At 45.1% G+C, this 26,094-nt stretch overlaps 1 protein-coding gene across 1 annotated transcript; it reads left to right on the top strand.

Annotated features, from left to right (window-relative positions):
* Positions 1 to 3,175: 3,175 nt before the first annotated feature.
* ENTPD6 (ectonucleoside triphosphate diphosphohydrolase 6) lies at positions 3,176 to 17,462 on the top strand. Its single transcript, XM_036009447.1, is given in 12 exon segments — positions 3,176 to 3,202; positions 3,942 to 4,085; positions 5,209 to 5,284; positions 5,981 to 6,016; positions 6,904 to 6,992; positions 7,733 to 7,757; positions 7,760 to 7,811; positions 8,462 to 8,542; positions 10,697 to 10,776; positions 12,752 to 12,892; positions 16,059 to 16,171; positions 16,309 to 17,462. Coding segments are annotated over 12 exon segments (963 nt in total). The 3' UTR covers positions 16,408 to 17,462.
* The last annotated feature ends 8,632 nt before the right edge of the window (positions 17,463 to 26,094 follow it).

Here is a 26,094-nt window from a genome sequence, read left to right as displayed (position 1 = left end):
AGCTCTTCTCAGGACTTCTTCTGAGCACGTATCTTCCCTGTGCTTGTGTGTGTGCTATTTTCAGTTCCCCCATATTCATAGCTGCTTTTAAATGTCTTAATTTCCCAATCTCTCTTGAACTTCTCCTTGGGCTTGAGTTGTTCTATTGTATCTCCCCAACCCCCTATCCTCTTGCCCTAGTCATGTGTGGGTCTGCAGTCAACCTATGGCTTTCACAATAAGTACCCTGCTGTTTTCTGTAGCTTTCCTCATTGGAGCTCCCAGTTAGACAAAACAGAGACCTGTCCTTCAGCAGACCCAAGACAGGTTAGGATGTTGCCAAAAGGTCTGCTGTGGGGATGGGGGGTGGGGGTTCCGCCCACAGAGCTCCCCGGGGCTGAGAATAGATCTACCAAGACATGATCTGCTTAGGGAGTCTCTCAGAGGAAAAGGGTCCTAAATATTTCCTTTCCTGTGTTTTTATTGAATTCAGCTTACACTGAGATACATAGTACGCATGTAAAACTCATCAACAGTGCTCAAAAAGCTACAGTCATGAGAAACTTACATCATTTACAGATAATAGTTGAAGAAACACAGGGATCATCTCTGGTCAGTGTTGGCTTTAGCTCAAGTGTCTGTTTCATAGCAACAGAGCAGAGCAAGCATCAAATGAAACAATGCATATTGTTTCTCTGAGGAGATTTGCCCCCAGGAGGGAGCCATCTGTTCCAGTACAAGGTTGTAGCTGCCTCTGACATAGTTCCTAGGCTGAGTCAGGCAGGGAGAGCAAAGCAGCCAAGAAACTAGGAGATTTTTACAAAAAGACTAAGGACTCAGGCTATCACAAAGCCAAGGGGTAAGGGTCTTTCTGCCCCTTCTCTGTAGACCCCTAAGTCCTTCCCTGATGACCCACTGTGACTATGCCTGTCTTAGGTCAACCCTCCCCTTTTGAGGGGTTCTTACCCATCATTGGCTAACCAGTCATCTGCCTGGGCAAAGCAGAGGGAAGTGAGACAGGCAGGGGCTGTGCTCCTGCCAGAAGGAAAAGTTCTGTCTCCTTAGTGGCTGATGTCCCCAAGGCCTTTCCACTCAGCTCTAGCCGTGGGATTCTCTTGTCTGTTAATGAGGCCACAGTCCCTGAAACCAGGCAGGATGGCTCCCAATAGTCTGCTCTCTTCCCTGCAGTTTGAGGGAAGGAACTAGGCATTGGTGCTGCTGTCTTCAGGTGGTTTCATATGGAGAGAAGTGGGGCAGGGATGAGTAAATACCACAAAATTTCTTACCATACTGAATGTGACTTTTTCTCGACTGGGCACATTTGTTTGGTTGCTGTAGATCTTTGACTATTTTCCAGAACTCCTATAAAATATTTTAGCCAGTACCAATTTTTAAAATTATTCCATGGGGGAATAAGGGCCTGTAACTCCCAATTACACCATCTTGCAGATGTCCTCTCCCCATTAAAGGATTTTAAATAGGGACTTATTTGTGTACTTGATGGAAATATGGGAGATGGATTGGGTGGAGGAGCTTCCTCTGCTGTTCTAGGTCAGGACCTGTGTTCTAGATCAGGGAGCAGTGGCACACAATAGGCTAAGTCCATTCCCTGAGGGTTTATAGCCTATAGGGGACTTAGATCTTCAGGAACTAATCCCATAGACAGTGGCATCATGACAGATAATTATGGTACTAAAGCAAAAGGGGATAGGCAGCTCAGAGACAGCATAATAGGGGTGGAGGCTGTTTAAGTTGGGGGCAGTCAGAGAAGGTGGGGACAATAACATTTCAGCAAAGGTTTGTGGATGAGGACAAGGTTGACCAGCTTGGCAGACAAGCATTCTAGGAATGCTTAATGATCTGTGCAAAGGGCCTGAGGCAGGCATGACCTGAGTTCTAGGGACAAAGCAAGGCACTACATTTTTAGAGCACCATGAATAAGAGAAGCTGCAGAGGCCCGTAGGGGGCCAGGCCTGGAGCCAGGTTGGTCACATGAACTGAGGGCTGTGGGAAGCTTCCACATGCAGTGAGACCCAAGAGAAGCCCAAAATAAGGCAGGGAGAGGGCCTGGTGGGGGTAGAGTTTTGGAGAGGGACGTTTGTTCTTTGGCACTGGTCAAGAGAGCCTTTTCTGCAGCACTGCTCAGGGAGGGGTTATTTTTCCTGCTTCTAGACTAAATTTGGGTCATGGGCCACTGGAGATGCCTTTCCCCAGGCAGGGCCACAGAGGTAACCATAGGTTTAAGTGGTGCTGCTCTGACCTGAGCTCTGGGGACCTGAGGGCATCCACATGTGACTGTGGGGTTAGATCCCTAAAAGGAGGGACTGTAGAAGGCCTGGACTCCACTGTCTGCCAAGGACCACTTTTGTTCTATTTCTTCTCCACCCAGACAGCCTCAAGGTTGGCATAAAGGCCACTGCAGTCTTGCCTCCTACACAGATAGTTCTGGCTCCCACTTTTTCCATCCCCAGACAGTGCAATCACACTGTCCTCCAGTACTCCTGCCTGTCAGTGTCCCTGGTTCCAAGGGATGTTAACCTCTTGCTGAACTTCTGTAAAACCAGCATTCAGTATCTATGTCCTGTTCTGTGCATATCTCACATCTCTTTGTACCCTGAAACAGTAGCATGAGGCAGCTTTCCTGTGAGCAGCTACATGTTACAGATGAGACCAGCCCAAAGCAAGGAGATAGCTTGCCCGTGGTCACATGGCTGCTGCAGTCAGAGCCTAAACACATGCCTTGCTTTCAACCTGGCACTTCTCTGTCCCTTCCCCTAGGAATTTCCACTAAATTACCATAACTGAGAATTATGAAGAGACGGTGGACATTCCTCGAAGGTAGGGGAGCCTTAAGAATGATGCACCTCATTTCTTGTCCTTTGAAGATTGACGTTCCTATGTGGTGCTTTGCCCTAGAAGCTGCTAATAAAACTTGAACACATGCTTCCGTTTGGGGGTGCATTGAACCAAAACTAATGGTGCTGAATTAATTTATTTTGCTACTCAGGTAGAGCTTTTATAGTTCCAGCACACGGGCATTATTTCCTTCTTGGCAGGAATCTGCTACATGAATGAAAAGAGCAAGTTTACATGGATAGGAGCAAATATATCTGTATTCTTCTTCCCTCCTTTTTCTTTTATATACACAGTGGATTGGCATTCACATTGTTGTGCACTTTGCTTTTGTCACTAAACAATGTCACTTGAGTTTCATTTATCAGCAGTAAGTGAAGAGCTACTTTGATTTTTCTGGCTGGATGGTTTGTACTTTTACATGCACATTAAATTTATAGAACCAGTCCCCTCCTGAAAGACATTTAATAATGGCTAATCTTTTGCTCTTAACAGTACAGGAAAGGTTGCAGTTTATTACATTATGTGCATTTCATTATCCACATGTGCAAAGACATCTCTTCAGTGAATTCTTAAAGTGGAATTTCTTAGTAAAAGGACTTTATGTTTTCCCTTTGCACAGACATTGTCAAATTGCTCTGATGGCATTGTACCTATTGACATGCCTAGCAATATTTTACCAAAGTATCCCACATATCCTCGCAGACACAGGGCCTCTTCCAATATGTGGATCAAGCATTCTCTCAGGTGATAATGATTCCTTAGTGTAGTTATTCATGAGGTTTTAGCACTATGAGGGACCCCAGAATTCGCTCATGATGTTCAGGGGATTTGCAACTCATCTAAGGTTGCCAGGAGAGCGTTTTGATGGTCAAATGTATAGAAAAGGAGCCCCCCTTGTGTGCTTCACCCTGGGATGACATATTTCTGTGCTTACCTGGTCCTTGTGCCCCACACAACTCCCAGCACTGCTTGAGTTGCAAGTTTATGCTGATTTGGAAACTTAGGGAAAAAATGAAGTTGTAAGCTAATAAAACCAAAAGGGTGAGGGAAGCATCTATGACTTTGTATGCTGACCTTTGACAGACCCTATTTTACCACATTCACAGAGCACTCCAGGTATTCAAGAATTACTGGATGTTGCTAAACAAGAAATTCCTTTTGACTTCTAGAAGACTACCCCCTTGGTCTTCAAGGCCACAGCTGGTTTACTTCTGTTACCAGGAGAAAAGGCTCAGAATTTACTATAAAAGGTAATTTTATCCATTTACTGCTTGGGGGTGGCTTACAATAATTGAAAACATTCCATATTCAGCCAATGTCCAAGTAGTCAGGCAGTCAGATGCTTCCTGAGGAGGGAAACATTGAATTGTTAATAGTGAGTGAATGATATTTTCTTTCTTAAGACATTTAAACTCTTTGTGCCTTCTAAAATAAATTTGTTTTTATAATAACAATTTTATTTTAAAAAGTCATTGTGCTTTTGAAGGGCTTTGTGTCATTCAAGAATATTCTGTGTGTCAAATTCTATGGGAACTGAATTCCTGACATTTCAGCTCAAGCCTGCTTGTTCTCATGGAAACTCAGTCTGATACTCAGATCCGACTACTGAGGAGGCTCTTTAGCCTCTTCCTGGCTCTCATATGGCCAGGGTATGACCCCAGGCCCTGCACCATCCCTGCAGAGGGGCTTTGGAACCCATCTTTAACAAATGCTTGGAGTGTTGCTTTTCATCAGGCAAGTCAGAGAAACTTCTAAGCAAGGTGTGCCTCCTAAATCCTCTTACTGTTTCTAAATTAGCTACTAAATGGTGGATTGTTGCACATCTGTCAAAGTTTCCTATAAAAATTACACACTCAAGTAGGATTGTGGGACACAAGTGCATTTGTACTAAAATTTCCGTGTATCGGTACTTTCTAAAAAATGGAGAAAGAATTACATGCAAATGGAGCTGCTCACTGCTTTTGCCTCCCCACTGTCAGGTTGTCTCCTGGGAGCAGCGCCCATTAGGCCATGCAGGGGTCTCAGGTCTGAGCTCTGCCTTATAGGGTTTCCTTCTTCATCTCCCATCCTAAAACAAGGCAGCATTTTGGGGCCCAGAAGAGTCAGTGTGCTTCTGAGCTCTTCCAGTCCAGATTTTCTTGGCTCAGGACTCTCCAGGGCAGCATCTGCCTCAGCTAGCCCAGGGAGCAGATTAACAAGGAAAGCACTTGCAGAGTATTAAAGAAGCTTAAAGCAAAACCTGAGTTTTGTTACTTTGCAGCATCAGCTGATGATGCCTGTGGTGTGTTGTGGCCACCTGTTGAAAGCATAGTGTGATAGGAAACTATGAGTTTAGGTTCTAAAGGATAAAGACATGTTTCTCTTTACATTTAGGTGAAAGAAGTGTTTAAGGCATCACCTTTCCTTGTAGGGGATGACTGTGTTTCCGTCATGAATGGAACAGATGAAGGTAGAGTTGCCAGAAGCGCTCTGTGCAAGGAGTATATCCCAGTGAGATGGACTATGCCTAGGGCTGCTGGGAGCACTCTGAGCTCTTTTCTGGTCAGATGCATGGATGAAAAAGGAATGAGTGACTGTTCCATTCCAATTCACAGTTTAAGTGTCTCCAAGGGTTTTCTTGGAGCTAGTGTTAATTAGATTCTCATCATGACTCGCTCAAAACTAGCACAGATAAAGTTTCTGAAAATGACCATCCTTTCAGTTTTAAGAACATTTAAAGAGAATGCCCAATTGCTACCGTGTTGAGAATGTTGTGTTTTTAATTCTAAGAAACCCTTAATAAGGTTCCTCACCAGTCCTGGTTTTAAATACGGCCTTAAGAGTTGTATGAAGGGTGGGGGTGGAGAATGTTTAGTTGTCTTCCAGCCTCTTCCAAAAGAGAAAATTGATAAAGAATAGGAGTGAGGAATATGACATTTGGCATAGTATTCTCATTTTTTTAGTATGGTGTCTTCTAAAATTATCTGCCAGAAGCCACTGGATGGCATTATGAATAAATCTACTTTCTATAGCTGTTCTGAAGGCTGAGAGTAGTGAGGAAGTGGTCAGTTTGTGCTTCTGAAACCTAAAAGTAGTGATCTGCATCCTGTATTTTGTTTATAGCCACTCAAGTTATTTCAAATGCTATTTTGTGACTCTCTTGTAGGCATTTCAGCCTGGATCACCATCAACTTTCTAACAGGTATGTTCACTGCATTGTGAAGGTTAACAACAGGTCAGACCCCATTCTTGAGAGCCCAGGGACCTCATTTCTACTCTTTAAAATACCCCCTCAGGATTTCACAGTGTTCTGGCACCAAGTACGTTGTTAGAATGGGTGGAAGTGTCCACCTAGCTAGTCAGAGGGAGCATTGAGTTCAAAGATATAAGTGCTAGGGACAGGGTGATTTTCTGCAGTCCTGGAAAGGTTTCTACCAGCATAGCTCTACCTTCCTCCTGCAGCAGAGTCCACCAGAGGCCCTGCCCTCATTTCTAAGAGAAGTCAGGACTTCTACAATTAAATATGATGTAAATACTAATCACCTTATAATTGAATTCCTCTGCTGTAGATAGAATAAGGAACAGAAACATCTGTTCTTGGAAACAGGCAGCAAAGAGTTACTTTTCTTAGATTAACTTGGTGCATGAGGAATTTTGTCTCTTTAATGATAGAAAAGACCAATGTAGCTGACACATGTATAAAAAAGAAAAGTTTCTTGATGCTTTGGGAATGGAAAACCATGTTAAGTGACATCAGGAGTCTGAGCCTCAGAGCTATCTTGGGGCATGTAGGAATATCAGAGATGTCAGTGTCTCTGAGCTGTGAGCAGTAGATACAACAGGCCCAGCCATGGGTCAGGGTTGTCCTCTTGTTCAAATTAAAGCCACAAGTAGTGGAGCTACTGTTCATACTCTTAAACATGCGGTGCATCTTTACATGGAGAGTTTCTAATAGCTACAACTACTTCTCTATGTTGTTTTTCTTTTCACTGAAGGGCCTGGCTTCTAACTTCTCCTTACTTTTTCTACTGTGCTAATTTGTTTACTAATGTGACAGTGCTGGGCTGGTTTTTACTCCCTGTGCTCCAGGCAGTTTGAAATCCCCAGGAAGCAGCAGTGTGGGCATGCTGGATTTGGGCAGAGGGTCCACTCAGATCACCTTCCTTCCAAGAGTTGAGGTAACCAGCCCCTGCTAGGGGCCCCACCCTCCAAGGCTGCCTCCTATAAGGAGGCCCATAGATCTGGTAGCTCTGGGCCCATGCCATCAGTACCTCTCCTGAGAGTCAGATCCATTCAATTAATGCTTCCTAGTTTGATCTTAACTCCTCTTGGAAAAAAGTAGAAATTTGGTCTTTGGTGGGGTGATAAAGTAGATATTACTGGAACTCTTTAGGCCAGAATGTGAAGTAGGCCATCCCCTTCCCTCCCTGACAACACCCTCCTTGCCCACCATTTTTTAAATTATTATTTTTAGTTTTCAACAGCAGAGCACTTATGAAATTTACTCATTATTGTTTTGGTTGGGCTGTATTTGTCAAATTGGTAAATGTTACTCATAAGAAGGAAAAACCTTGTTTTTCACCTGGATGTTTTATTTTACATTTTTGCTCCAATGGAAAGCTTAATTTGACTTAATGAAAAGCTTTTTTATTTTATCTTTTATGTGTTCTTTTTTATGTTTTTTACGGTTCTTTTCTTTTTTTCTTTTTTTCATTACTATTTAGTCCCCTTATACCAACCCCCTACCTCCTAGCAATTACCACACTGTTGTAGATGTCCGTGAGTCATTTTTCTGAAACGCTATTTTAAGTGAATACAACTGTGAATATCCTTGTTCTTTCAAATGAATCGAGGGAATGGGGAACAGTTTTCTAGAAAGTCCAGCAGGAAATATAGTAACCCTCATGTTCTTCCCCAGGATACCTTTCAGACCACCCCACCTGGCTGCAGACATCACTGCAGATTTTTAATAGGACCTACAAGCTCTACTCAGACAGGTTTGTCTTCGGGAGTGAGGGTAGGAAGGTTGACTGTCTAGGCACATAGTTCAGCTAGTGCTGCTCAACCTCCCCCTTGAATGACCCCTGCCTTGTGGAATGACTAGAGTATTCAGGCACAGACCAGCTAGGTCCCTGATGCCTCCTGCTGTGGTCCCACCTGGAGCCTCTTCCTCCTCTCCCTGCTACTCCTTCCTGTTTCTCCCTTCTTCCTTTATTTTTCAGGTTTTCTACAGCAAAATTACATTTCTTCTTTTATTCTTATTCTGTTCTACTTTGGAGGAGGTTTTTGAAGTAGGGAAGAACCTATAGATTCTGTGTGAATTTTCCAGCACCCACAGGGCATCTTCAGATTTTTTCTGTAAAGAACATGTGAACCATCAAGATCAGGGTTGTATCTGTTGCATTCACCAATGTCCACAGCTCTTAGGCAATTTCCTGTCAAGTAGTAGGCTTTCATTTGTTGAACCAGTTAGCTGAATGCCCTAAACTCCACAAAGGGAGGCTTCTAGAAGAAGTAGAAAAGCCTGCTGCCTTGCCACACTTGTTTTGGACCCCAGCCAGGTAAATGTATTGAAATCAGAGTTGAGGATGGCAGCCAGCACATCCTGTGTCAGGCTAGCTCCTCAACCAGGATTTTCTTTCCACAGCTACCTGGGGCTTGGATTGATGTCAGCACAGCTGGCGATTCTGGGTGGTGCAGAGGGGAAACCTGGTGAGTGGAATACAGTGTTGAGAATTCCCCTTGCTCAGCAGGCATGAGGAGTCCTTCAGGAAAGGTGTCCCTTCTCCTCTATGCACCTCCACTGACACAGCAACTCGCTGACCCCTGGCCTGTCCTCCCTGCCAGCAGGACTCAGGGATCCCAGGAGGGACATGTATAGAAGAATGTGCTCCAGATCTTGTCAGTGGCATCCAGATGGGGACACTAGCCAATATGTTTCACCTGTGTACCTTCCAAGTTATTTCTTAAAAGAAAGATGCTAAGAAAGTCATTTCTGAAATACTGAGCTGGGGGATTTTAAAATCTCAAATAACAGTTGTCACCTACATTTGGAGCCTGCTTGTTTTTCAGGATTTGAGGAGAGAACCTTATTTTTCAGGACAGTATGAGAAGGGGGACAAGGAAGTGTGATTCAAGCTGTTGCCATGGGGCTGGGGAACTTGTTCTCTCATTCACAATGATTCTAGCATTGTGAGAACATCCCTCTGTCTTCTTTTGCTTTATCATAAAACAGAGGCTTGACTTTTCCTCCAGACCTAGTGTTGGACTAGAGATGAAGCCTGTGTCTGGTCAAGCTATTAAAGTCACATTTACTCCCAGTTTTTCTGCTCCCTCTTGATGGGCCTGGCTGAGGAGAAGCCCATCATTGGCTGAGTAGGTCTTAGGGATCACTCTGTCCCGATTCAGGAATGGCGGGACACAGCTCTTGGGCTGGTATCTTCCTTTCTATCCTGATGACATCGGCAGGAGCCCCGAAGACCTTGACCCCATGGGTCTGGTCCAGACTCTTGCATGTGAGCCCACTTTTGTTCTCCAGCCACACACCCTTCCCTTGGCCCTGACAGTTTGTGCCCCCTCTGTCTCATCACCCCCTCAGCCCAGCACTTCTAACTACCTCTTTCAAGGGCCTGGTTGTTCTGACACAGTGGGAATGTTCAACTGAAATTTTGTTTTTCTATGTATATCCTGTTTCTGTTCATTTCTTTCAAATTCTGGTATTTAGCCTCATAATGATATCCCCTGGCAAAGTGAAAAATACATCCATATCTCAGAAACACCAGTGACCTTCATTCTGGGTCCAGAAAACACCTATTTAGACAGTGAGAAGAAGGCAAACACCAGTTTGCCCACCCATGGCTGGCATCAGGGTCCCATCAGCTCCCGTACCCTCTCTTCTTGGCAGAACAGCTGAGAGACTACTGGTCTTCTTGACAGGCCACACAAGTGCCTGATTGGGACAAGTGGGGCTTGTACCCCAGAGAACAAGTCTCCCTGTTGTGTTACCTGTTGTTGCACAACTGATCCATTACCCACCAAATTGAGTGGCTGCAAACAGCAGTCATTTCATTGTTGTACCTCATGATTCAGTAGGCTTCAGCTGAGTGATACCTCTACTGGAATCTCTGGGGTCCCATGTGGTGGCATTTAGGGTGGATGGGCTGCACGTCTACACCCAGCATTCCTCCACATGGCCTCTTCCCAGCAGAGCAGCCTACACTTCTCCCTGGAAGCTCAGAGGAAGGAAGACTGCCTGAGTCACAGGACATCGTGGCTCCTGTACCTTCTGTTGGTGAAAATAGGCCCCGGCCAGAATCCAGGGTGGGGATAGGGACCTACTTCTTGATGGGAAAATAGCATGAACATCCTCAAGGTGTGGCATTGTGGGGCCAGCCTTGGAGGCCAACCACTATATTGCCTTTACTAAGTATGGGACCTTAGGTTTTGTGGAGCAGCACAGATTTGTGTCATGGTAGCACTTGACCCTGCCTCAGTCATCCATAAAATTGGGTAACGATGGCTCCCCTTCTATTAGAGTCCTTGTAATAATTCACTGAACAGCACTAGGTGTGTGGTATGGACCCCTGAAGCCCCTCAGTGAAATAGAGCTGGGAGTGGCCGTGTTTCCAGAGCAGATGAGGCTTTGCTACAGCCTCTATGATACAGGATTTTCTTCCTACAGCTGACCTGGAACACTTCCAAGAGTGAGGTCTCACTTTTAACTTTCTGTGCCTTTAGTATTAGCCTAAAATACTCTGTCCTATAGGCCTCCCCTCAGTAGAATCATGTCTCTCAGGGCCATGCAGTGCTCTAGTCTTACAGTGACAGAGCACTGTGCTTTTCTTTTCTTTTTTATCTTTTTATTTCAGTAGAGGATAGAAAGGAGTCCTTGTTTGTCTCCCAGTTTCAAAGCAGAGTGGGACCGTGCTGAAATAACATACAGAATTTCAGGACTAAAGGCAGGTACTGTGGATTTATCCTTCATTGGCAGCTTATAAGGGTTAAAAATGACAGCCTGCCCTTTCCAAGGATCTCCCAGAAGCATGGAGGCTGTCATCAAACCTCCTTTACAGACAAGCTTGTACACGTCCATGAAATGGAGGCACTCTTTGAACCTAATCAGGACTCTAGGTAACCCACTGGGATCTACCAACTCCCATGAGGTCTCTGTACAGGGCTTCCTTATCTATTGCTAAATACTTCTAAAGGGCCAGATTTCCCACCAAGCCTCCAGTAAGAAAGCACCTGAACATCCCAAGCCTCTAAGAAAATCAGCAAGCTTGTTTCTGAACAAAGGAAGAAATGGCTTCTCGTTCTCCCTCTAGGACAAGAGAGGCTCATCCAGGCTTTAGAATCCCTGAAGCCCTGTATTGGGTTCTCACCAGCCTAACCTCTCTCACCCCACATGGTCTTTGTTGCTGTGTACATTGTGAATGTCATCTAAAAGAAATATTGAAATATTTTTCTTAGGTTGCACACATGAGAATGAGGTTTGTCTGCTTTTGGTGATAGAGCTGTTTCTAATCTTCTGACACCAAATATGTGGATTTTCTATGCCAATTCTCCAAATAATTGATTAAATCCTTGTCCATTTGTAATTAATTCAATCCTTAGTTCCTCACCTCTCCTCCCTGGATGTTGGGGTTGGGAAGCTCCAACCCTCATATTACATGGTAAGTTCCTGCAACAACCATCTGTCATTCTGTAGCCATCTAGGAACCCACCAGGAGTCACCTCATTAGTATAAGCTAAGGTCTACTTAAAAGGGGCTTATTATGAACAGCAGAAGATACACCTCTCACACCCATTACTTGAGGATCTTACAAGCAATTTAAGAGCTCTGTATCAGAATCCAGGAACAAAGACCAAATATGTTTTTTATTATCCACTGACCATGCGCAGGTTACTGACTCTGCCACGTGTGCACATGCCATTTGTCAGGCCCTGGCACAGCCACTGGGCATACAGCAGCAGTGCACAGTGCAGACAAGATCTGTGGCCAGGTGGAATAGAAGGAGTCAGACAGTGAAACACATGAGAAAGTGCTTTGAAGAAAAATAAAATAGGAGGAGATGGGGTGCTGAGGGAGAGATTGCAGTTTTAGATAAGACAACCAGGGACTATATGAGATCTGATATGAAGAGATTCAGAATGAACTACACAGATTGAATGCTGTGGAAGTAGCATGTGCAAAGGCCTTGAGGCAGCTGCTGCATTTAAGGAACAAGGAGATAGTATGACTGATGAGAAAAGGGAGAGGGAAGGGGAATGAGGTCTGAAGAGCAAGGGATGGCTCTCTGGGCCATGGAGAAAATTGGACAGAGCTGTCCTTAGATGGTGGATCAGGTTTTGGAGAATGAGCATGGGAAACTGATCCAGGCATGGGCTGTAGGGCATCCAGTCCCTTAACTCTGTGTTGTGTGTTTTTCTTCCAAGCAAGAAGTTAATGGCCAGCCCTGTGAACTTACCAAACTGTCTATTAGACCACAGTTTCCTGATCTGTGACATAAGGAGAATGCAGGCCTCACCTTCCAGGTGGTTGATAGGATAGAGTAAGATGCTGCATGTTCAGAGTTCAGCACAGGGCTGGCAGAGGCTGAGCGTAGGGTAAACAGTGCAAACTTGACCCTGTTGGACTACATGAAGACAGCTGTATGGGCCCAGCTAGAAGCTGGTATCCTACAGAGTTAGAAGCCATGCTCTCCAGCCACCTTTGTTCTCAGTTCTCTCCCTTAATCAGGCCCCTCATGGCTCCTGAGAGGTGCTATTGATGTGTATGGTGCTAGTGAGCACCTGACTTGAGGTGGGGTCTGTGCAGGCTTCTGGTGCCACTGAACCCTACAGGTCAGGGTCTCTAGTCCTCAGAAGAGGACCTCCAGGTCAGTGACTTGGAGCTCGGTGCCCAAGTCACTGCTGACCCTGCTTTTGCTTCACCCAGCAGTGAACCTGCACCAGTTGTGTGCACATAGAGTGTTGCAGGTCCTCAAGAACAAAGTGCACAGCACAGAGGAAGTGAATGACATGGAATTTTATGCTTTTTCCTACTATTATGACCTTGCAACAAATGTTGGCCTCATAGGTAAGTGTGGGCTGGACCGGAAACTCATGTGTCAACCCCCAGGCAGAGGGCAGCGCTACTGTGAATCATCTTAGGATGAGAGAAGTAGACTGATTCAGGAGGGTAGGTGTCTTGTCATTGAATAGAAGGTAATAAGCCCCCTTTTTAATAAATAAATCAGGCTTTGAGCCTCTTAGTAAAGTTATGTTGTTGGTACAAGAGCAGTTACTTACTGCTGATTCAGTCTTCTTCTCAGAGGCAGGACTGACTCACCTGTGTAACTCAGACCCTCACGCTCCTGCCTTGATTCCTGAGTCTCTGGCTGATGGAACCACTTGAGATAGAGCTAAGCAGCCATCTGTCCCCAGCTTGCACCCAGATTAGGATGGGGAAGGGTCAGCTGACTCCACTGGTCACCCTGAGGAGCTTTTGGTGTCTCTCTGACTCCTTCACACCCCAGAGTGCAGTCAGGACAAGAGGTAACATTTGGAATTCATCAAGGCTGGAGGTGTTCAGACTGAGGGTGGAAACTCTTGAGGGTTTGAAGTTACTTCGTTGGGTCATGATCAGTAATTTTATTAATGAAGTAATTGAGATATTCAGAATGCATTGCCTGTGGTAAAGATAAGAGCATTCATGTAAATAAAAAGCTGTCCAGAAGAAACTGATGATGTCACTTTCTAGCTCCCAGGGACCTGAGACCTCCAGCTGAGTCTCCACCCTCACTAAGCCTCCCTTTGTCAGGGCCTGCTGTGGAAAGCAGTTAACGGGGAGCAGGGTGGGGTGGTTGGAGGGCTCTGTCCTTTCTCTCATACCTCTCTGACTCAGGTCCCTCTCAGTGGTATAGAACAAGAACCTTGGGCTGCCCCTGCAGGCAACCTCATGGTAGTAGGTTGCCTGCAACCTACTCCACCTAGGTTGCAGGTCTCCACCTAGTTGGAGCAAGGACACATTAATGCACACTTCCTAACCATGCAGCCACCTATAGATGTTGCAATGCCTAGGGTCCTCCACACCCCTGGCAGCCTGTTGGGAGCCTCACCCTAGCATCCCCTTGTCACTCTGAGACCCCCTCACTCTGACTACAGGCTGTCCATTTCCTAAGGTTCCAACATCTTCCCAGGTGACCTAAGGAGATGTTGCATATTCAGAAAAACTCTTCTAACTCTCTCTTGTGGTCAGACATGGCTCTGAAAAAACTGCTTGGGTCCGCATTCAGAAATGGGATCCACTCATGACATTTGCTGACTTAGCAAACACCAAAGCCAAGAAGTCAGAAGATTTCCTTTCAACACGTTGAGCAGCTGCCTCATATCAGACATAAGTCTCAGGTGGGAGACACCTGAGGACCCTCTATTGAACATTGAGGTTTGGAAGGACATTGAAGAAACCAGTACTGTCTTTGATAACTGGGGACATAGGTCTTGGTGCCTCTAGCCTGGGGAATGGCATAGACGTCTGGGGCTGCATGCTCTTGGAGAGCTACATAAAGGTTTTGCCCATTTGTTTTAAGACCTAACAAATAGCTCCTCACTTTTTTAAATGGGATTTTCTTTTTCACACTCTCAGGAAATTAATACCAGAATACCATTGCTGAGCCTTGGGAAACATTGGTAGTTACTTTTCTTCACTTAAAATTAAAGCTAAAAATTGGGGTCCAGGGATCCTGGTGAGCTTCCTCTTGCATCCCCTATTAGATCCCTGATGTGCCAGCCATCTCCATGTGGTTCTCTGTGGAACACTTGCTTACCCCAAGTTGTGTCAGGCACCTCAGAAACCATGGTCAGTATGTGTGGGGCTACTGCCCTACTTACAGCCAGACTTTCAGCCAGCCCTTAAATACAGGCCTGTGCTTCTCCAGGCTCTCCAGGTGCCAGCCTTGAAGCCTCAGTGGCATCGAGACTCCTATAGTGGTGGTATAGACTAGACACTCGGTCTTGTCTCACAGATGCGGAGAAAGGAGGCAGCCTAGTCGTCGGAGACTTTGAAATTGCAGCCAGCTACGATGCATGGCTACTCCACTTACCTGAGTGAGAATGGCTGGAGCTTGAGGAAGGGACAGTGTACCAGCCATGACAGACGTGTTATGGTGCTTGTGACACAGGCAGTAGTACCAGAATTCCTGGATTTTGTCAGCCAGATGAGCGTTCAGAGGTGTGAGAGTACAGAGTTGAGAGTATACTTGGGGTCACCATGCTGGGCCCAGGCCACAAGTCCACCACATCCTGTGTGGCCACAGGTAGTGGGGAAGGGGGCTATCTCTGTCACGAGCTATAAAAAGTCCTTGAGTTATGAGGAATGGACTCCTTTGATCTGACTTTTCCTGACATCTTTTCACAGTGACTTAGATTGATTTTCAGGGGAAACCTTAAGAGTGATTTCCCCTAAAAGTACCCCAGCAAATTCAAAATTGTCACCAGAACCAGAAGAAGCCAGGGACTCCTGCACAGCAGAGCCTGGCATATGGGGGATGAAGAACTTTTTCCTCTGAGGGGTCACAGGTGGTTGACCCTGCAGCTCTGAGTTGTCCCTCTTTCCTCCTTATCTCATATTCACCTCAGCCAAACAGGATATGAAGTGAAGGCTTGTCATAGATTTTATGGTCTTTGGATGTCATTCCCAATTGCAGGTTGAAAGAGTTCACCTTTGTATGTTTTTCCATAGAAAGTCCTTCCAAACCCACCAAAATGGCTTGTAAGCTTTCTTGCTACTTTTGGGTTTGTGTCGTGGATACTGGGTGTCCATGACTCTTCAACAGGAAAAGGTACTTAGCAGAATTCCTGGAAAGGCTTTTGGTGGGTTTGTCCATCTCCCTTGAGAATAAGAGTGCATTGTTCTGAACCAGCTTTGATGGTGTTTTCATTCCTCAGAAAGCCCAGGTCTGTACCTGGGAGAGGCATCCAGGGTCATGGATGCAGAGATGTGGCCTTCTATCCATGACACAGAGAGGGAGGTCCAGCCCTGTGGAAACCAGGCTGGTCTCCAGGCCCTGCCTCTTGCTGTGCTCTTGGTGGGTCACTGTCTTGTTCTTAGATGCAGGCTTGTTTAAATCAGCAGTGAGGACCTAGGGCTAGCACAGAGCCCAGTAGAGTGAATGCCTGGAATGGGTGGAGTTAGGTCTGCATGCACCTAATCCCTACCCTCCAGGCATTGGAACCTGACTGGGAACCAGCTCTCTCACCCGCAGTGTGCCAGACAGTGGTGACCCAACCACAGAGCAACCCTTTCATGTGCATGGATCTCACCTATGTCAGCTTGCTGCTCCAAGAATTTGGCTTCCTGAGAAATGAAGTACTGAAGGTAAGGATTCACTTCTTGGGTGCTCCTGTGCCCTTCATGGCCTGAGGGGTCACAATACTGCCTCCTGCCTCCCCAACCAGGCAGTCCTTTCACCAGTGTGCATGGTCCCCTCTGCCCATCCCTTTGTTTTTTTCCAGCTGACTCAGAAAATCAACAATGTTGAGACCAACTGGGCTCTGGGAGCCATTTTTCATTACATTGATTCCCTGAATGGACAGAAGAGTAGGGCTTTGTAGTAGTTGAGCTGCCTACTGTCCTCACAACAGCAGCTCTATCTCTATAAGAACAGACCCTTTTGAATTCTTTGATATGTTGGGAGAAGGCCACAGCTCTGGCTAAGTCTCCTCCCTTGACCCTTGCAGACCTGCCCCTAGAAGGGCAGAGGAGGGGAACTTAGCCCAGACCCAACACTTCCTCCTACCTGCCTCAGCTCCAGGTGGGCAGTGAACCAGACAGAGAAAGGGTACAAGCCAAGGCCAAGAAAATGTAGTTGCACTGTTCCTTCTGTCCCCATCTGTAGGGTTTGGCAGTTCTGATATTTATCCCTGTGACTGGAGTCTTGTTTTGTGTCCTTGGCCCTGTCTACCTCCACTTCTCCAAGGCAGACCTCTACTTTCTCCCCCAGAATCAGTGGGGTCGTTGTGCAGGCTGTCCTGGCAGCTCTCAAGGTGAGCCAAGTTGAAACCATCATGCTCTCTGAGACAGAGACAGTGGGTTGGCAGGTTGCTGTGAATTCTGGATTTAAACATGTTTGTTCCTCCTTGGGTGTGGATGTGTGAAGTCATACAGAGGTCTTCTTCCTTAGTTTTTGGATGGCTTATGGTTAACTGATGGAGTTGACATTATGAAATGAAGGGGCTAGGGAAAATACCTCTTCATGGCCCTCATGTGCCCTAGCTCTTCAAGGAAGGCTGAATGTGAGCATGAACTGCTATAAAATATTTATGGCTGTGCTATGTGAGTGGTATGTCTGTCGTGGAGTGCTGAGTGCTTATGTGGCCATTGTATTGTGAGCCCCAGTGAATGTATTGCTGTCATGAACCATGTGCAGCTAAGCATTGTCAGGAGACACAAGCCCCCATAGGTCAGCCAGCTCTGCAGTCTCTAAAATGCCCTCTTGAAACTGCTCTCTTGTGGCTCTTCCTCCTCAAGCTCCACAGGACACTGACAGCCTTCCAGTGTCAGCAGTACAAGTGTGATCTCAGATTCACAATTGTTCTCTGGTGAATATAGTGTACACAAGATAAGCTGAATCTCTTGTGTTCCATTCATAATAAAGTTTTAGCAATTACCAAGGGTTACTGCTCCTCTGTGATTCCTTTCAGTGAATGACCAGCAACAATCATTCATCCACCTAACACTGAGGGCCCACTCAGATCTAGGTCTGGAGGCTTTCAAATCCCAAACTATGTGCCACGTTGCCTCCAAAGTTCAAGTGTCTCCAGACAAATTTTTCCTCATCATATCAGACCTTTACACACAGCTGTTTATCAAAAGTAGTTCTCTCCACTAAAGAATCAATCATTGCAGTAATAATGAACTTTGTAATACTTAGAGAAATAGTTATACAGTCAAGAGAAATAAAAACTGACTCCCAGCCTAACTGCTTCTTTATCATTTTGACAGCCTCTGATCCTTACTTTTCAGTGTTAATTGAATGGCGGATAAAGGTTTTCATGTAAGAGCTTAAGTGCAGCCCAATAGTCTTAGTATCTACCTTAAGATTCACATGGTTTAGAAACAGACATTGCCCTGTAAGACTTTCTATCTTGAAAAGCCTCTCCAAAGGTCAGAATAGTCTTAGAGCTGCATTTCTATAGCACAGAACATAACATCAAAGGCAGGACAAAGGTGGACATAACTTCAATAAATATGGCTGCATTGTTCCTCCAGACCCACCCAGTGGATAGCTTAGGGTCAAATGGTTTTGAAAACCAATAGGTCAAAGCTTAGAAGCCTGCAAAGATTTATTCTAAAGCAACAAAGAGAAATTTTAATATAAACCAGGATTTTCAGCTTTCTGGGGATAAAGAGATTTCAAAGGATTTTTTTAAAACTCCTCATACATTGGAATATTATTTTGGAATAAAAAGGAGTGAAGTACTCACACATGCTACAACATGGATGAATCTTGAAAATATTAGGCTAAATGAATGGAGCCAGACACAAAAGGTGTCATATTGCATGATTACATTTATATGAGGTGTCCAGAATAGGCAAGTCTAGAGACAGCAAGTGGATTGGTGGTTGCCAAGTACTGGGTGAGTGAGAGAATTAGGAGTAAGTGCTAATTAATCTGGACGCATGGTTTTTAGGGGGTGGTGAGAAGGTTCTAAACTTACATTATGGTGATGGTTATACAACTTTAGAATATGAAAAAACATTGAATCATGTACTTTCAAGGGGTAAATTTATGGTATTTAAATTATATCTTAATAAGGCAATTTTAAAAATGAAGACTAGAATTCCAGGGAAGCAATAGCCTAAAATAGTAGGTTTCCATCTTATCATTTTGTTCCCATCTGAAATCATATGATCTTTTTTCAACCCACAGACTTTTTCAGTCTTGTTGTGGTTTTTGCAGAGACCTGTGAGCTGAGAGAAGATTCCCTCCCTGAAGGAGGAGTCTGCTCTGTGCCTTCCAGGTGAACCCCTGAGTCCTGCAGGTTCTAGGGGTGTGGGGAGGGGACCTCAACTACCTATTGAATAATGAAATGTCTAAAAGAAAGGGAAAACTGAAAACCCTGGGAATGGGAACACTGACCTTCCCTCCCACCCCCTGAATTTTCACATATTTTATCAATAGGAGTGCCTGGCCAGGACTCCGCCCAAGCCAAGCAGTGAGGTTAAGAGTCAAACAAAGCAAATAGGCTTTGTTCTGGAAGCCCTCCTGAACTTCCTTTGTGGATGGACACAAGGGCCTGATGTAGTTTCCAGAAAGACTAGATTAGTAAAGGCTGCCTGTTTTATGGAGGCTATGTCTGCTACTTTAGATTTCTCTGGCTTTCTTACTTCTGACTTAGTCACTTTTTTAAAAGATTTATTTATTTATCTATCTATTTATTTTTAGAGAGGGGAAGAGAGCAAGAAAGAGGGAAAGAAACATGGATGCTCATATCAATAGGTTGCCTCTCTCATGTCCCCAACTGGGGACCTGGCCTGCAACCAGGCTCATGCCCCAACCAGGAATTGAACCAGTGACCTTTCAGTTCACAGGTCAGCACTCAGTTCACTGAACCACACCAGCCAGGGCTGACCTAGTGATTTTTTAAAGAATGTTTTCATTGAGGTATTTTCATAAGGAAAAATTCATAATTCAAATATATAGTTCAAATAATTTTAACAAATATACCATGTAGCCCACATCTGTATTCTGTCACCCGAGAAAGTCCCTCGACAGTCCCCTTACTCTTGGACCTGGCAACCACTGCTCTGATTTCCATCATAACACATTGCCAGCTCTGGAATTTCACATAATTGGAATCACATTGTGTGCTCTTTTGTGTCTAGCTCTCAGCTTAGCATAATGTTTGTAAGATTCACCCATGTTGAAGTGCATGTTAGTAGTTCATTCCTTTTTATTGTTGAGTAGTAATCCAGTATTTTGATATATTACACATTGTTTCAGCATTTTCCTATAGGTAGGGCTTTAAAATTTCCATTTTGGAGTTTTAATGACAAGTCTTCTATAAACATTTTTGCACAAGCCTTATTTTGAACATATGTTTTTTTTTCTCTTAGATGAATATCTAAAAGTGCAATGGCTGGGTCATATGGTAAGTACATGTTTAACTATTATAGAATAATCTGCCAAACTGTTTTCCAATATGGCTGCACCATTTTACCTTCCCAATAGCAATGTCTCATATCCTCACCAACATTTAGTAGTGTCAGTTGTTTTAATCTTAACCATTCAAAGAGCAGATTACCAGTACTCTGTTGTGGTTTTAACGAGCATTTCCCTGATGTGATCCAGGGAATTTTAAAAGAGGCTTCAAGAATCCTTCTGTCTAGGCCAGCCACTTTCCCATCCCCCCAACCCACCCTTAGCTGGCATAGTACGCATAGAAGCAATGGGATCTATTTTATTCAGTGTACGCCCCTTGAACCTGCGAATTTGAGGCCGTGCTGGACACACAGGAGCCCTTCCCTGACAAGTACACACTCCAGATCAGAGCAGCAATTTGCCTCTGTAAAGGCCAGAGAGTAAATAATTGAGGATTTGCAGGCCACATGGTCCCTTGTCACAGTGCTTACTCTGCCGTGGACATGTGAAGGCAGCCTAGACAAAAGGTAAACCAGTGAGTCTGGCTGTGTTCCAATCACACTTGATTTATGAACACTAAAATTTGAACTTCATATAATTTTCACATGTCGTGAATTACTACTCATAGTTTTATTTTTGTAAATAATTTAAAAATGTAAAAAGTATTCCTATCATGAGTGCCATACAAAAACAGGGCCACATTGGGCTGAGGCCTCAGTTTGCTGCCCCTCTGCAGTTAAGTGGAGACCCACTCAGGTGCAATTCTAAGCAAGCAGTCATCAAGAACTTCATATGCTCCACTCTAGTAAGTGACTGCCTGAGGGTGAGGGACTGGGATGCCTCCCACTGAAGAGGACAGCAGAAGGCCAGAACCAGACAGGGAAGGCTGGCTTTGTGTCTTTACAGCCCCTCATACCCCCATAGGCAGCCCTGAGCTCCACAATTCTGGGGCTTCCCTACCCACCACTTCCCTCTGCCCCAGCCCTCTCATTGACTTCAGCTCTGACCTCTCCCTCTCTTGCCTGGTCCCGTTTGAGTTAACATGTCAGACTGACCATCCACCTTTACCTGCCACCTCCTCAAGTCCCCTTTGCCCAGGCCCAGCCCAAGGACTTGCCAGGGAGGGGCTGAGACTGGCTCAGGAAGCTTGCCTGGTTGGGTGGTGGTTTAAAGAGAGTTCTGGGCTCAACCCAGTCTTTGGTCTGTGTGAGAGGGTTCTGGAGAGCATACAGAGGACAGGGGAGCGTATAAGGAAACCCCATAGCACTACCAGCCGGAGGACCCAAAGCAGCAGCTGAGGATGAACAAAGGGGATACTAGACCTGCAGGAAACAAAACACTGGAGGACCCACTCTTGAGGAAGCTTTTTAGAGCTTAGAGGAAAAGGCAGGCCCACTGGGCCTGTGGGTCATTGGCAACTGATCGGGGGAGCACTGAAGAAGCCACTGACCTAGAGAAGATGTGGAGCCCTGTGGGATGTGCAGGATGGCAAGGACACAGGATAATCTGGGGTGGAAGATGGTAGAAGGCTACACAGTACAACCCCAGCCCACCCCAAGTCTGACTCCTCCATGCCCATATGGGTGCTCCCCATTCAGGGTGGCTCCTAAATGTTCACATGATGAACTTTAACTTGTACACACTACACAGCAGTAAAGAGCTTTTCCAGATCCTGCAGACTCACAGCTTCTCCCCTGCCCCCAAGTGGTATCTGCCATTCAGGTTCCACCCACATCCTTAGATCTGCCTATCCTTGAACCTCATGTAAACTGAATCCTACAGGGTTTGATCTCCAGTGTCTCACCAGCCTCACCATATCTGCTTTGTTAGGTGTGGCTGATCATTCTCAAGGCTGCAGACTTTTCAACTATTGGAATATGCTACACTATTTATCCACTTCAGTGCTGATGGGCATTTGCATCATTTCCAGTCTGGGACTTTTGATTAGGGCTGTTATGAACATTTTTGTACATGACTTTTGGTCAGCATAGGCATTCAGTTCTGTCGAATATTTTCTTTGGCGTAGAATTGCTGGGTCAGGGGTAGGTGTTTGTTTAGCTTTAGTGAATACTGCTAGTTTTTCACAGTGGTTGTACCAACCTGTAAGGACTCTTGTAAAAACTACAGAGGCTGAGATGAGACCAGGGTCACTGGTAATAGTACTAAAGCCACGGGCCAAAGCATGACCCTGAGCAACAACAGGTGTGATGTCAGTGAGTGTAGACCTGGGCTTGCTGGTGTGAGTGAGCAAGGGAGGTCCCCAGCCCAGGGCCTGCAGGTAGAAACCAGGTGACCCTGTCTTTGGGAAGGAGGGGGAGCAAAAGGAGAAGAGGTGCTGAGCACAGATCAATGGCACAGAGAAAAAGATGCTGGCAGGAGTGTGGACCACAAGTCTCAGACCTCATTCTCATTTCTGTGTGATGAGAAACTTTATATATTCATCTGGGAGTAAACAGACAGCAGGAAATTGTCATATAACAAGTCTCAGGAGATAGTAGTTAATAAAGTATTTGATGTAATTATAGTGTGGCATACCAGTTTCCCCAAAAAGGTATTGGTTGGCCCTAACAGCCCTGGGGAAAGCTCACTGGGAGTTACAGTACAGTCTAAAAACTCCAAATCAGAAGAGAGTTGGAGGGACACTTTGGTCTAGCCTGGCTGCCTTGAGGAACTGTTCTCCTCAAGATTCTGCAGCAGGAAGAAAAATTATGTGTTCTTTTTTTATTATTCAAAATATTTAATTTATTTATTTTTAGAGGGTAAGGGACAGAGAGAGGGAGAGAAACATCAATGTGTGGTTGCCTCTTGCATACCCCTGCTGGGGACCTGGCCTACAACCCAGACATGTGCCCTGACTGGGAATCGAACCTTGACCCTTGGTTTGAGGGCCTGCGCTCAGTCCACTGAGCTACACCAGCCAGGGTGAAAAATTATGTGTTCTTTAAAACCTCTTTCAGTAATCTCTTTGTCATTAAAACTTCTCTCCAGTGCCTATGCTTCAAGGCCTTGCCTCTTACTGTGTAGTCCTAGGACCTGGGAACTTGTCTAAAATGCAGACTTGGGGCCCACCTACTGAAACCAATCTGCTTCCAACAAGAGCCCCCAGAGGATTCTTGTGAACCCTATAGAAAGGGCCACCTAAGGGACCTGCTGTAACTGTAACTCAGGTGAAGCTTGGCCTCCTGGAGGCTTGCCCCTGACTGAAGATGCTTCCAAGAAGGTAGAAATCTGGACTCAAGAAGTCTTAAAGAATAATGGAGCTTTTATATATGGGACTTTTATATAGCTCTTCCCACAGAAAGCTTCCTGAAATTTCTCTTTATCCCCACAGCCCATTTACCTTTCTGACTCCACTGTCTCCGTGTTTTTTGTGGATGTGGAGCATAGATACTGGCCCAGAGTCATGCACAGCAGGTGTCTGATGAATCCTGGAGACTTCTGGATACTCCTGTCCCTGGGAGCAAGTACCAGAACCAAATGCCTCCTCTTGTACCCTGAGAGGCACCTTAGCTTTTCCAGCCCCATCCCACAGGGCTACTGGTTCCCACAGCTTCCAGTCCTCCAAAGAGATGTGTGGGCACTTTGGTAGTACAGCAATTAGATTTACCAAGACACTTGTTTTCAAGGGTGACTTCCACAGGTGGCCATTATCCTTCATTTTACATTAATTCAAGCTGTGCAGTATCTGAAACTTTCTCACTGTGAGCATAACATATCCCCTAGAGAGACAGGGAAGCACAACAATTGCTGCCTAGAACCTTCTGCTCCATGTGATGTGAGGATGTGTCTGTTAAGTGAAAGGAGTAATCCTGAGGACTCCCAATCCTCTAATTGCTAATTTCCTCATGGTGCCTGACCTTGACTGAGCAGGAGATGGCAGGTGCAGGCATTTTGGAATTGGTGCTCTCCCTTCACTGAAGAAGGTAAACAGATATTCTTAGTGATGTTAATGTTTTAACATGTGATATTTAAAAAAATCCATGAGACCAGAGTAATACTAAAAGGAAGTAAAAGCAGGGTGGAGAGGAAGGAAGAAAGATCTTCTCTATTGAAGGACGCCAAGTAAATATAGGAGTGGATACGAGCATGCACATTAGACTTGCTCCCCTCAATCCTGGCCCTCCAAGCTCTCCAGGCTGATGGTTCACCCTCTGCCTTGGGTGAACCCATGGTCCCACAGGTCACTTTGGTGCAGCATGAAGTCCAGTCTAATAACTAACTTTGGGACAATAAAGACAGTCAATTTCTGCCCAAATGGGGGGATGTTTTTGGCTTGGAGGACAGCAGGGCAGTGGCCTTCGGGTGGAACCAGCTTCATCTTTCTTTAGCATGTCCACTACTCTGTCTCTCACCAATTCCCATGTATGCCACCCACTTTCTCCGGGGGCAGAGAGCCTCAGTAAGGTGGTCATGAGTTTGACACCTCAAGCTATCTCTTGCCACTTGGCTTTAGAACCAATCTCACAGTCACTTAATAAGCAGCTCACATTAGGCCCCCCTAAGCATGAGACAGTGTCCTACTTGAACACACCCTAAAGCCTTAGCCACACTGGGGGACTCCATGGTGCATCTGATAGTGTTCCTCCTAGAACAAAACCTGGTGTTGGGTTAGAAAGGCTGCCTGGGGCAGAGTCCCACATTTACATAATAAAAAGAATACCCTGAAAGTTAGGCAGTTTAAATTATGGATTTGGGGCTTTGTGATTTTGGAAACCACCTTAGCTTCATCTGCACCTCAGTATGCTGGGTCCTAGGTATCTCTCTCATATCATTATAGTATATGTAATATATTACATTATATTACTGTAAGTGATATTGTATCTTCAGTACATTGAATCATTAGGCACAAAGTATTGGTTTGTCCTCTCATTGGGGAAACTAGGTAGGATCACTTCATGAGGCTGGATTCTCTCTCCATTGTAAAGGGCCTTTTCCCTTTTATAACTAATAAGGTGGTCTGTGGGGTGGTACTTTGAGACCATGACTATCCTGCCCCCCTAAAGCCTTTGTCCAGTAATTCTCGTATCTACTCCTATATTTACTTGGCGTCCTTCAGTAGAGAAGATCTTTCTTCCTTCCTCTCCACCCTGCTTTTATTTCCTTTTAGTATTACTCTGGTCTCAGGGATTGTTTTAAAATATCAACATGTTAAAACATTAATGTCACTAAGAATATCTGTTTACCTTCCTCAGTGAAGGGAGAACACCAATTCCAAAATGTCATTTTAGCTGGTGGTCTTCATTCTATTGAGTTTTATAATTACCATCCTCTCAAAAATAATGCTTTTGTTATTTGCCTTTCTCCCTGAAAGGCCAAGTCTGTATTCATTTGCAAACACTTAATTGACCAGCACAGACCAGCAGTGTTGCAGTTATCCTAGACAGTCTTTACCCTTGACTTGCGCAATCTTACCAAGAGCTGGTGATACTTCTGAGGCACACAGTTATTCAGTATTTATTGAATCATTAAAATCAATGAAATACTCATTAAAGTCTTCATGAGGCTTAAGCCTAACCCACCAAAAATGTCTGTTTTCCACACTCAATTTCTTCAAACTCCCATAGCATTTTATTCCACATACAAGACATCTTTCATCTCTGTTTTTGAGGCAGGTGAGTAGCTACAGACAGTCTTAAATATGTGTTTTTTAAAAGATTTTATTTATTTATTTTTAGAGAGGGGAAGGGAGGGAGAAAGAGAGGGAGAGAAACATCAATGTGTGGTTGCCTCTCAAGCACCCTCAACCTGCAACCTAGCCTACAACCCAGATATGTGCCCTGACAGAGAATTGAACGGGCAGCCCTTTGGGTTGCAGTCCGGTGCTCAATCCACTGAGCCACACCAGCCAGGGCTTAAATATGTGTTTTAAAACAATTGAAGGTAATATCTCCAACAACACAGAATAGCTCACTACAACAGTAACAGAAACTGGACCAACATCTCTCATGTCTTAGTAAATAAATTTTTCAAAATGGCCCTGGCTGGTGTAGCTCAGTAGATTGAGCTCAGGCTGCAAACTAAAGGGTTTCCAGTTAGATTCCCAGTTGGGACACATGCCTAGGTTGCAGGCCAGGTCCCCAGTGTGGGGCATGTGAAAGGCAACCACGCATCGATGTTTCTCTCCCTTTCTCCTTCTCTTCCCCTCTCTCTAAAAATA

Source organism: Phyllostomus discolor, chromosome 9, assembly GCF_004126475.2.
Source record: "Phyllostomus discolor isolate MPI-MPIP mPhyDis1 chromosome 9, mPhyDis1.pri.v3, whole genome shotgun sequence".
Taxonomy (NCBI): Eukaryota; Metazoa; Chordata; class Mammalia; order Chiroptera; family Phyllostomidae; genus Phyllostomus; species Phyllostomus discolor.
This window is presented reverse-complemented; position numbering and strand designations above follow the sequence as displayed.